The sequence below is a fragment of the Neodiprion fabricii genome, chromosome 2, assembly GCF_021155785.1.
Source record: "Neodiprion fabricii isolate iyNeoFabr1 chromosome 2, iyNeoFabr1.1, whole genome shotgun sequence".
In the NCBI taxonomy this organism is placed as follows: domain Eukaryota; kingdom Metazoa; phylum Arthropoda; class Insecta; order Hymenoptera; family Diprionidae; genus Neodiprion; species Neodiprion fabricii.
The window spans coordinates 33,262,629-33,274,411 of NC_060240.1; the positions used below are offsets into that span (position 1 = coordinate 33,262,629).

The 11,783-nt window shown below is 38.9% G+C and overlaps 2 protein-coding genes and 1 long non-coding RNA gene across 8 annotated transcripts; 2 read left to right on the forward strand and 1 right to left on the reverse strand.

Annotated features, from left to right (window-relative positions):
* The first annotated feature begins 6,921 nt into the window (after positions 1 to 6,921).
* LOC124176144 lies at positions 6,922 to 8,655 on the forward strand. Of its 2 annotated transcripts, XM_046557036.1 has the most exons (3): positions 6,922 to 7,332; positions 7,418 to 7,707; positions 7,788 to 8,655. In XM_046557036.1, exons 1-3 carry the CDS (start codon positions 7,038 to 7,040, stop codon positions 7,848 to 7,850), a joined length of 648 nt encoding a protein of 215 aa, XP_046412992.1. In that variant the 5' UTR covers positions 6,922 to 7,037; the 3' UTR covers positions 7,851 to 8,655. The 2 variants fall into 2 exon arrangements, with proteins under 2 accessions (XP_046412992.1, XP_046412990.1); XM_046557034.1 differs by having other exon boundaries at positions 7,418 to 8,655.
* Positions 7,790 to 9,179, reverse strand: LOC124176145. The gene is made up of 2 exons (XR_006869313.1): positions 9,039 to 9,179; positions 7,790 to 8,952 (listed from the first exon to the last, which is right to left on the reverse strand). It is a non-coding gene; the product is annotated as an uncharacterized LOC124176145 (long non-coding RNA).
* Positions 9,180 to 9,182: 3 nt separating this feature from the next.
* Positions 9,183 to 11,548, forward strand: LOC124176141 (activating signal cointegrator 1 complex subunit 1). 5 transcript variants are annotated; one of them, XM_046557028.1, is made up of 7 exons: positions 9,183 to 9,310; positions 9,575 to 9,920; positions 10,016 to 10,125; positions 10,197 to 10,512; positions 10,700 to 10,863; positions 11,159 to 11,286; positions 11,381 to 11,548. In XM_046557028.1, exons 2-7 carry the CDS (start codon positions 9,697 to 9,699, stop codon positions 11,492 to 11,494), a joined length of 1,056 nt encoding a protein of 351 aa, XP_046412984.1. In that variant the 5' UTR covers positions 9,183 to 9,310; positions 9,575 to 9,696; the 3' UTR covers positions 11,495 to 11,548. The 5 variants fall into 5 exon arrangements, with proteins under 5 accessions (XP_046412984.1, XP_046412983.1, XP_046412985.1 ...); XM_046557027.1 differs by having other exon boundaries at positions 9,196 to 9,310; positions 9,572 to 9,920; XM_046557029.1 differs by lacking the exon at positions 9,183 to 9,310 and adding an exon at positions 9,397 to 9,480 and having other exon boundaries at positions 9,572 to 9,920; positions 11,364 to 11,548.
* The last annotated feature ends 235 nt before the right edge of the window (positions 11,549 to 11,783 follow it).

The following is an 11,783-nucleotide window of genomic DNA, read 5'->3' on the forward strand; positions in this document are numbered from 1 at the left end:
TGAGGGGAATTATTCTTTTCGCAATCAATGATTATACACGAGCTATGTAGGTACCTATGTGTGTACCTACTGCGAACGGTGTGTAAGATGTAAATATGCACCCAGGCTAATCGTCAGACCGGAGCTAATAGTAAAACAGAAACTTTCGGCGAGAGCGTGGATGTATGATAAACACTTATACTTGTATTTCACTGGTACCGAATTGAGTGGGAAAAATATCGAGATATTCGAGTTTTGTGCAACGACAAGTTATCATCAACAAAACTGTTCCGTAGTATAATATTTATACAGCTTATAGGTACCCAAGATATAATAATTCTTTCTACGTATTATCCTTCGTAGAAAAGCTCGATACGTTTTGACTCGCTACGCTGATTCATATTCAGCGATCTGTCGTAGCTTTTTTATTATCGCAGAGCGTATAAGAAGATAATCTCGACCTTGCACAAATCTAATATTTTCAAAATGAAGGAGGAAAATCTGGGTGTGTCGACTGAGGTGCTGGACCACTCTGTACGACACACAGGCATATACGACGTAGGGATTATAGGAGGGGCGAAATCGCGAGGGTTGAAACGCCGATCCGGGGGGTTCGTGATCGCAGCTCTCAAGTCTGCCTGTACTCTCGTATGCTCTTAGGTAGGTGTGTACGTGTAAGCCTACTACACCGAGTCCCGAGGGCACGAATCTCTGACTACGTTCCTCGTTCCTGGAGCAGGAAACGCGACACTTGATCCGTTTCGGAGGATCATGCTTTAAAACTCGATGCGATTACGATCAACGGATCTCCCTTCGTGCTGCAACGGGTACGAATTTAGATACAAAATGTAACGTACAATGGTTATACCTATTATACCGTTACATGGTCGCCATTTTTATAAATTTCAGACATGATCGCTGGATTTAAGGACATACGCGGTATATGTACCTGAGCGAGGTGAAGTCTAAGGAAAATTACGACCAAGCGATGCAAATTGAATTATTTTATTCAATAAGCCTCCCCAATTTACAAATAAACCTGCAGAACTGCATTTATTTACTTGCGAAATTCTGGATTTCTATTTATTTTACGGTCTATATAATTAGTTGGCAAGAAAATCGATCGATCGATTTCACCATACATAGACACAGCTTACACTAGGAGGTATATATTCTCTGTAAAATTATAGAACTGCTTCCAATAATTCGATCCGTTGCATACTATGCGCAGAAAGCTCTGAATCTTTCACGTAGGTAGATCGCAACTCACTTTTTTCAAAGTAATAGTCAATAAGTAGAGCATATAATTGATGTGATCACAATTACGGTTCAATGCGAATTAAAAATCAATTAATAAATATATACATACGCGTATATAGCCATGTATAAATAAACACCGAGAAAATTTTTTGTTTACCGTTGACTAACGTAGGTATAGGTATATGGAAATTTTAGTCCAACCGAATAACGATAGATAGAAATTTTCCAACAGTTGGCAAATCATATTTGTATCAACTAAAATTTGATGATAATAATAATAACGAAACATTTATTCCGCCACATCGAAGTATACGTTTGTAAACAGTAAATAAACTCTTTTCTCAGCGAATATGGAAAAATAAAATGCGCAGAATGTACAGAGTGACCGCACGCATGCGTTGTTATACGATAACGTAATAAATCGTACATAAATAAACATACGTATCGCACCTTAGTTTACAAATCCAGCAGGCACGAAACTGCGTCCGAAGCAGATCCATTTCGGCGTTCAGCCAGATGACGTTTGATGCAGTTTGTCTGAGCGTCGTCAAATTTATAGGTAACGATATGCGACTGAGAGAAGAAGAGACGTCTGACCTTAAGCCGCAGTACACGCATTTACGTTTCTCTAAAGTATAAAAATATGTTATTCGGTGCGTGTAAGTACACGTATAAACACAGATTCGATCGCACGCGGTGCTGCAGGGAGAAACTGCAGCGATCCGGATGCTCCGGCATAGGCCACCGCAACGTCATCGTCGTAGGAATCACCTTGCTAATTTACGCGACGTACACGTACGGGATTTACCAATGAATCGTACATTCGCGATATTGATAAACGCCTTTCGACTGTACGATGCAAGTGCACATCGTATAATAATTATCCTATTTTTACAGCTTTCACTCACGAAGCCGGAACGGCTGCAGCCACGAAATTTAAATAATTACATGGAAACACGTAAGATAGCAGCTTCGATGCAGGCACGTTATCCGTATCCGTATTTGATGCTTACCTTCGCGCTTACGTCTGGCATGGATATAATATTTAATGGAAACTACCGCTTGATACCTTCGTCAATTAAGTTTTACAAGGTATATATTCAAACTTGTACGCATTTTGTCATACCAATTGATGTTTGATTCGTTATAAGAAGTAAATTTAGAAGGAAATCAATTTCTTCGGTTATACGTAATTTTATAAAAATTTTTTATCAAATTTTATCTATCGTTAATAAATTCGTTGCGTCGGATTCTGACTTCGGTGTAGATTTCACCGGTTTTGTCGGAATAATTTCTCCAAATCGCACAAAACCTCGTGGTAATTCCACGATGGCCAGGCGCTGAATATGTTGGACGTCCCGCAGTTGTCCTGGAAATCGGGAAAATCTGTTACACCTGCGCGTCAGAGAATCTCACTAACTGACTAATAACTACCCGGAAAATTCATCGGGAAAAATTCAAAACCGTAGATCATAAAAATAAAAATTGTCACGAGGTGTATTTTTACCTCCAGGCGACTAGACGGCATATTTTGGTTGTTATATAAATAATCGTATTATTCGTATTAGTGTATGGCTAACGTTGGATTTCTACAATATCCTATAATTCTTAATGCCTGGTACCTATGGGTACCTAATTGTAGTCGGTCTATTCAACGGTTTTTAACTAGAATTATCTTCCGGTCATTAAATCTGTAAAAATAATTACTTATAATATACAGGGCGAGGCAAAAGCATAGATCCTCAAAATTATCCGCGTTGTTGTTACCAAGCGTATTTTTCACCTTTATTTGACCCGTAGAGGTCACGTTGACCCCAGACCTTAACACATATTCGAACGTAAAATTTGCCTCCTTTTCCGATGCTGGCATCAAAAATGGGGGGTCCCGTTTGAAACATCAAACTTGACGTCAAAATCAATTTGAACATGAGGTTCGAAGTCAAATCAATTGTCACCATTCAATCTTTCGTTAAAAACGACCTTAAAAAGATTTAACCTTGGTCAGTTTTCTTTCACCGAACTCCCCGATATTTCTTAGGGTTTCCATACTTTTGCCTCACCCTGTATGACGAGGTGATCACTGACAGTCTTAACAAAACTAAGAACCGTAAGACCTTGGATGAAAGAATACATTTTAAATCGTTAAGATCGCGTTCTCGCCGAGTATTTCATGTTCTGTTAAAAGAAAAGCACAGAATAAAAATGAGGATAAACGGATTTCTTTCCTACGGAGAACCTGGAAAGCTAGCAGGAAAATTAGTTTTTTATCGTCAGCTTCAAGATACAAGCAGATAATACCTACGCTGTATAATCCAGGTATACATACATCACACGTACGACTGTCTGTACATGCCGTGCACCGATCGGATCGGTCAACCTTGTCAAATCGTAATGACGTACATCAAAAGTGTCGTGAGTCACCGAAAGTCTGTAAATACAGACTTCTTACGCCTTCGGGAAATCACCGAAACTTTTTCCCGGCTTGCCTCGCGTCCCGCAAACGGAAAGCCCCGATTACCACGTCTGATTCGACACAGCTACCGCTACTGCAGGTACACATATTACACACGTGTGTAACACGCCTCAATTAACATTCAAGTATGGAAATCACAGGCGCGCGTTCGATCGACGTGACTTGGAATTGGATGCATCAATATACTCACTGGTGTTACGTAAGACGCGTACGGACGCGCACAATTGCTGATGTGCGCAAAAGTGTTCGTAGGTGAATACCTAGTTTCATATTACATGCACACTGGAAACTAGCGTATATACGTACATGCGTATAATTCGTGACTGCGGCTGTGACTCTTGGGTTTTTACGATGGTATTTCTCAACCAGTTTATTATACAGACACTAATCTCCGCTGGGCTTGACTTGGAGAAAATTTAACGATCCCACATTTACAATGTTATAATATATCCTATGATACAGCTTCTGTAACCAAACGTGATTCGAAGATGCATTTAGACAAAGAATAGACGATCTTTTGAACTCAATGCACACGTGGAGTAGTCGTGCTTTTTACTGCACCGCACATGCCATAATTATAGATTGCCTATTGCCCGCTGCTATATCGACGTATGGTAGTTTTGAATTTTGTCGAGCATTTTTGCAGTATTTCATCTACATGTTTTACAATTATTTTTTATTTCTCCTTTCCAGAAATCCCTATAAAAGTGTTTGTATTACAGTTTTGCGATCACTTCTTTTTCGTCAAGAAACGATCATCTGCAGTATTCCGATATTTCAATACATCTAATTTTCTACCAGCCGAATCTGTTTCGAATAAAATAAAATAAAAAATGAACGAAACACAAAATATTGAAAAATAAGAACACAGAAAATAAGTTATAAGTGATACGGTAGAATATCGAAAGTGCAGTAAGTCCGTTTTAACACGACCCTAGGCGAGGATTATGGTGCAGGAACGCCTCCGTATTTTCATTGGATAAAAGCAGCAGCCAATAAGAATTTTCCACCGAATAAAGCAAGGGGGAAATACGAGGTGCACGTGTGTGGAAGCTTACACCCCTGGGTGCGAGGAGGAAGGTCCGTTTCCTTTTTATATTGTCACGATTCACTCCGGGGTGCGGTAACTCGCTCCCCAAAATTCCCCAATCCCGATTTCACCCCGCGCTGCAATGTATTGTAATATAATAGTTTCGGTAGCGTTGCCAAGTATCCATAGAATTATTGTTCGGATGTCGGACTGTCATCCCCTTGAATATAGATATAGCGTGGAAATTTTTGACGCCGGTAAAAGCTGCAGGGGCCGCTGGATGCGAATTCCCGATCGGGATCCTCGATACACCGGCGGCGCCCCTCTCGCATCGCGAACAGTGTAAGAATGACCCTCGAGCCTCTCAAAGAGACTATCTGTTGGCCCGACAATTCCATGGGGACATCAGGCGCGTACATATGTATGGACAGGACGGACACGAATGGTACTCAGCGATGATTTACTGCGATTTTTCCAACCTTCGTATAACGGCTGAGTGCTGCGTGACTTTTGCACGCGCCGCTAGCACCGTTTTGTTCTTCTTCCTCCTCCCGTGTGGCTGTATTTCGTTTAGTTAGGACAAGCGTCAATATACCGTGTGATTATTACTTTTTTAATAATATATCATACTTTATTTAACAATTTTGTTTTATTTCGTTTTAAACATTTCCCTTAGGTTTAGTTTTATTTATAATTTATAAGCTTCGAACTCATTCGTTGCCGAAAGCACTAAGTGGAGGGATTCAACCGAATAAGTAAATTGCACGTAGGTGCAGTTATTTCAAATTTCGTTACATTTTTTATGCTAATTGCTATAGTTATGATTAATCTCCGAGGCTTTGGTGCATTTGTCACAATGACCCACCGATGCTTCGAGGGAATTTATCCTGTATAGGGTGAAGATCGAGCGAATTATATGGAGATGATTCCGGCTTATCGGAACATCCATTCAAGACCCCACCGATCAGTTAATGGTTATTTTCGAGTTTTCTGTATGCTAAATGCTTTCAGTCTGTTATTCGGAATCCGAGTCGTTTCGGTGACTCCTAAAATCGTCTTTGTAGCAAACTTTACCCACGTAGAGGTATGTATGAATTTGGAAAAGCGGACTTTGGAATTCTTAACTTTTATTCATACACATAAGTTCGTTCTTGGCTTTTGTACACATTCTACAAACACTATTAGCTAACGTTAAGGCTTGATTTTATACTGTAGATAATAATGTAAATTTCGTCATGTCGTGCGTTCGATCTTGAATTCGATTAATATTACACGCTAATTTCTGCTTCACGAACATCCAGCTGTCCGTAGACTTATCTCTCTATCAATAAAAAGATCTTGTTAAATACACGAAGCTAGCTTTTTTAAGACGCATGAAGTTAGCATTTATTCACGGGACTCTAATATTGCTGTATACGTTGACAACTGGATATTATTATAATAAGTTTAAAATATGAAATACTATTTTCATTTATTAAGTACGTTTCGTAGTGAACGAAAACCACGGAGCGGGCAACCTAGACAGCGAGGCGCGATGCGCGCAGAGGTGGACCCCTAGAATTTGCAAGAAAAGAAAGAAACAAAAAAGAAAACAATGCGTGGAAGAACTTGAGTCTCAATGCGGACTCACAATCAGTTTTCGCGATTGATGACGCTCGTTGATAATTAAAGTCATGAGAAAATTAAAGATACACGAATGGGTCAAAAAATGTCGAATTTTTCCAGCAAGACCCGAGAATCTGTATTTCAGTATTTTTATTTGCAATCACAGATAGGATTGCATTTTTTACAAAGAGACATGTCGACTCTCCGAGTGCGTCCCGATGTTTCAAAAGTGATCCGTGTACGCGACGCTGGGATACCACTGAATTGATCATTAGTGCCATCTCACAGAATTTAAGTAAGTGGTATTACCGGCATTACAGTGTGACAACTATGCAACTTGTACAAATTGCTTAATCTGAACAAGAAAATAAAATAAATCGACTAATTACTACATAGTGATAAAAGAAACTCTTTGAATTATCATATGTTTTGTGAGTCTCTCCCAGAAAAAACAGACACCTTTATTATCGGACAAAGGCCCAAAAGTCTACGGTAAGTGGAACATCGGTCGGTCAAGTAGAACATAATGATCGACGGCAGAATTTTGAACTAATGCAAGTGAGTAAAATGGGAGCACGTGTAAACCGTGTAACCTAAAAAAGGTCCAATGTAGGGAACGACGGTGATTTCTGCTTACGTATTCACGAATTAAAACTAGAAACAAAAAATCTAAAACGTTGTTGGCCAAAAATGAACAAAGACGCAAATGAACCTGGAATGCGATTCCCTTTACGCATTACGAAAAGCAACGTAACTTGTTCCGTTCGCGGGTGCAGAACCAAGGCCTCCGTACACGGGACAGTTAGATTACACCTGTTCCCTAAACCCAACGAAACATTTGTAGATTTTCCTAACGAATTTGGTATTTTGGAGAAAACTGACCGTCGTAGAGCATGGGAGAAAATATTGAAAATGGAACGGGAAGCTTCGTCATGGATGCGAGTCTGCTCCTTGCACTTCGTCAAGAATGACTACTGCTTCCAGAGTGAGGATTGGGATTAGTCTCATCTGTTCAGATCTGTCGTCAATGCCTTCGTTTTCGCGTTTACTTGTCTTTTATTTGCTTTCAGGCGTTCATTCGCAGAGAAGACATCTAAAGAAAACTGCAGTGCCGTCGTGCAACTTGCAGGGATCTTTCCTTACAGGCAGCAGAAGAGGCAGAAAGAGAAATATGAAATGTAAAGTGGATGAGGAGTGGTTACCAAAGAGAATGTGTCGCGTGCAAACAGAGGAACAGCCAAAGCTCGTTCGTATAAAAGAAGAGCCAGTTGATGAAGATGAAGGAGAACAAATAGACATGGAAGAATCATTAGCAGTCAAGACAGAACTGCTAGAGCCAAAAGTAGAATTGGATGAACCTGTAAATGATATTCCTTCATTTACCTTTGTCAGGACAGAAGTAGTGACTAATGACCTAAGAGTTTTCCAATTTTTTGACAGCGATACGAGCGATGCTCATTTGGCTACACTGACAGGAATCTCGAAACTATCTACTCTAAATAATTTTAGAAATACTAGACACTGCTGATCCTGAAGACGTATTTTGTCTACAATTAAACTCGAAGCTACAGGTTCTGATGACGTACGTGAAATTGAAGCCCAACTTGTGTTACGAATTTCTCGCAGTATCATTTAAATGTGGTACACTGTGGGATTGTAAACAAATGATATTTTGTACTCTGGACATATTGAGTGGCTGTTTGAAATATGCTATATCTTGGCTAAATAAAGACAGTCTCTAGAAACCTGTCTGAATGTTTGGGAGGATTGGCCGACATTTGCATGGTTCTAGGTTGCACTGAAATTGAAATTAAGAGGTCGAAAAGTCTGTGCTGACAATTCGCCACCTATTCTTACTCTGAACGATCTCATACCATAACATTTATCACAGGCTGGATCCTAAGTGGTTTGATATCATTGTGAGTGATGCTTATGGTAGCCAAGCTTTCGGTGAAGGTTGAAAACCTTCGATATCTTAGGATCCACATTGCCTATGTGCCTTACAGAAAGACGTGCACAAAGCTTTGTCATTATCTCTGCCACGGTGAATTTGGACAACCTTACTTGGAAGAGTGACAAATTTAATTCATATGATTGCATAGCATCAGTGAATATTACACGTAGAATGAAAAATTCTTCTGAGCTGTAGGAAAATGAAAGAAACGACCCTTATTATGAAGATATTTAAATTATAACCAATCATGTGCAAAAAGAATTCAAAAATGGATCTCCTCTATTGTGTTGTGTAGGTCAAATTGTACTATAAGCAATATGAAACAATACTTGAATAAAATTATTATTTTCATAATAGCCGGAGTTGTAACTTTTTCATGTTTTGCGTGAAGCATATTTCACGAATCCTGTTACGAAACTATTCTTGTTCTATAAATACTGTGTGTTTGTCTCAATGACACAATTCAGTTAAACATATCGGGCAGCTTTGTCGGATACCTTAAAATCATCTCTGGTTTGAAATTGACTTTTGAAACATCCATGGGTTGCCAGTGAACCTGATTCGTACTTCCTCGTTAATAGCTCGAGCATTTTGTCCCATAATGTTTCCATATCTAGATGAGTGACCGATTCTAAGTTATCCGTGTCATTTCTAAAAGCATAGAAGACTTCAATAATCATTTCTCTTGGAATGACGGGAGACGTATTGTTGAATTTCATTTCATTTCATGCAAGCACCTCTCTTCTCAGGATCAATTCGTCCTTTATCTTGGCAGGGCAGTTTTCCAGAATCAGATCCTGATACACAAGCCGCTTGCAGATCGATTCAGCCAAATAAGCCCAGTTCCCTACCATCTACAACATGCTGGTCGTGAAACATAACCTCTCCGGAATTCAACATATTTTCTTTATCGAGGAAATTCTGACTATCCCTGTGAGGAACAAATCTCACCGATAGTTAGTCTCATTGTTTTAAATCCCAGCAAACATCGCTTCGCATTATAATTCAGGTAAGTACAGATCAAGAGCAACAATCGTCGAAATTTTTCTAGATATGTTCATTCACCTTCTGCCTTCTGCCATTGCTTGTTATCAGCTGTCATTCGAATAAGCGTAGAGGTTATGGTGGTTTTATGAAATATCTGTCAAATACATCTCTACATTTGATTCGAATTAATCGGTAAGCGATGGTGCAATTTTTTTAAGTCTGGCTCTTCGTTACCTTTTTTTCAATTCTGCAAATTCAACTCTGAACCAATTATTTTTCTCAGTAGAGACACCAATAGTACCAATAGGTACAGAGACACCACTGGTACCAGGACGGTATATTAACAAGGGGTGTTGAACTAGAGGAATACGGAAAAAAAGAAGGTGTTCTCAAATACCGATTTCAATAATGGACAATAACAGCACATTGCGTCCTGAATTAGTTTGGATTGACGGAAGGTGTTATAGATTTTGCGACAGTGGTGTATGGTCCAAAGATCGTGGCACGGCTGTTTATCAGGAAGAATCGATGTATCTAGAAGATGATTACGACAGCGATGAGGATTCTGCCAGCGAAGAGTTTGATGTGCAACCCTACAATGGCAGATTTAAACACACCTTTTATCTCGCTAAGTAAGTGCTCCAATGGATTTATAAAGAAAACCGTGCTAAGGGGTGCGTATAAGTTTACTTTCCGATAATTGATAAAATGAAATTTCTATTTTCAGGCCATTTTTTCCTTTTGTGATCGGCACTAAAGGGTCGACCCGTAAAAGACTAGAAACAGAGACTTCGACATCAATTCAAATTCCAAAATTAGGCCAGAATGGAGACATTGGTGAAAAAATAAATTACCTAGTTTGCACCTATGTAATCTAAATTATTTCGTTAATGTTTCGTTACTTCTAGTTCTAGTTGGTCCGACACGCCAGAAAGTTATTTTGGCTCGCCAGCGAATTGACAATCTGATCAAAACATCGAGAAAGAAGTTGCACTACACTCATTTTATATCCATACCCACAAACTGTGAAAGTGTTCAAAACGGATTCCAAAAATTCAAGGAGTCAGTGCTGGCTGCAAACGAGCCGATGAGGGGTGTCGAAGAAGAAATATTTCAAAATCCAAAGAAGATGCACCTCACTATCGGCATGCTGGTTTTGGTCGACAGCATAGAGAGAGAAGAAGCTGTGAGAGCGTTAGAACATTGCAAAGAAAATATAATTGCGTAGGTGACTTTCCAATCAACTAATGTGATGAAGCAAAGAAATATCATAGCTATATTCAAATCGCTGAAATTATTTATTATCAAATGCAATTATTTTTCCGAACAACAGAAATTTAGTACAGCAAATCGAACGCAAAGTCATTTAATAGATTTTGTCGTCAGATGAATCAGAAATTTTGTATTCTAGGCCCGCTATTCTCAAAAATGGACCTTTATTGTTAACTGTGCAAGGAGTCGACTATATGAATGATGATCCTGCCGAGGTGAATGTACTTTATGCCAAAGTGTACAGTAAGGATAATGTTCTGCAGGAGATAGCTGATCAAATTTCGGATTATTTTTTCGACATTGGTGAGGAATAGTTGGACATAACATTTTGGGTTTAAGTGAAGCAGAATAATTACATTCTGCCACCAGTTATTGCCTTTTGAATTCGAAGTCCGATCTTCGTCGAAGTCCGACCGGATACAAGCTAGAAGTCGGTAGTGAAATTATGAACCCAATCCAAGTACTTCTAAAACTAATTAGAATAATGACAAAAACATTTCATATTATGGGCAAACTATTTATTTTTAATTTAAATGAAGGTCTCACGCATGTTCTACAACTTTATCTTGGGCTCATCCGATATTTTCCTGTATTTTAGGCTTCCTCAGAAAAGATGCAGATAAAGTGAACCTGCATATAACACTGATGAACACAAAATTCAGGATACCTGAAGATGAACGACGTGGAGCAAAACGAGAGACATTTGATGCAACAAAAATACTAAAGGTATTTGGAATGTGATCCTACTCAGATAGAATCTAATGAATTATATGCAAATTTCACAAATAAGAGACATTTTAATGGACTTGCATGTTCACAGGCTCATAAGGATACGAAGTTTGGTGAATTTACGCTAAGTACCATCCACATATCTCAGCTCCATTCTCAATCCAGCAACGGATATTATGAAATAACTGGAAGCATTACTTGCTAAGAACACAAATGTTGTTGCTCGTAAGGCTGAAAATAAATTGAATTTTGCACAAGATCTGAATTTTAAGTCGATAGGATAACTTTGAAATTCAAACGATGTCATAAGTAACGAATGAAATGCAGTAGGGAAGTTGCATGATTTTTCTACAGACGTACTGTTGTAATCAATAATTTCCGTTTAGCATTAGAAATTCACTACGATGAGTGAAAACAAGTAAAATATATCTTATTATTGATGAATGATTATTAAAAATAAGATTCGCTGGAACGTGCGTGAGCCTGAACAGCCC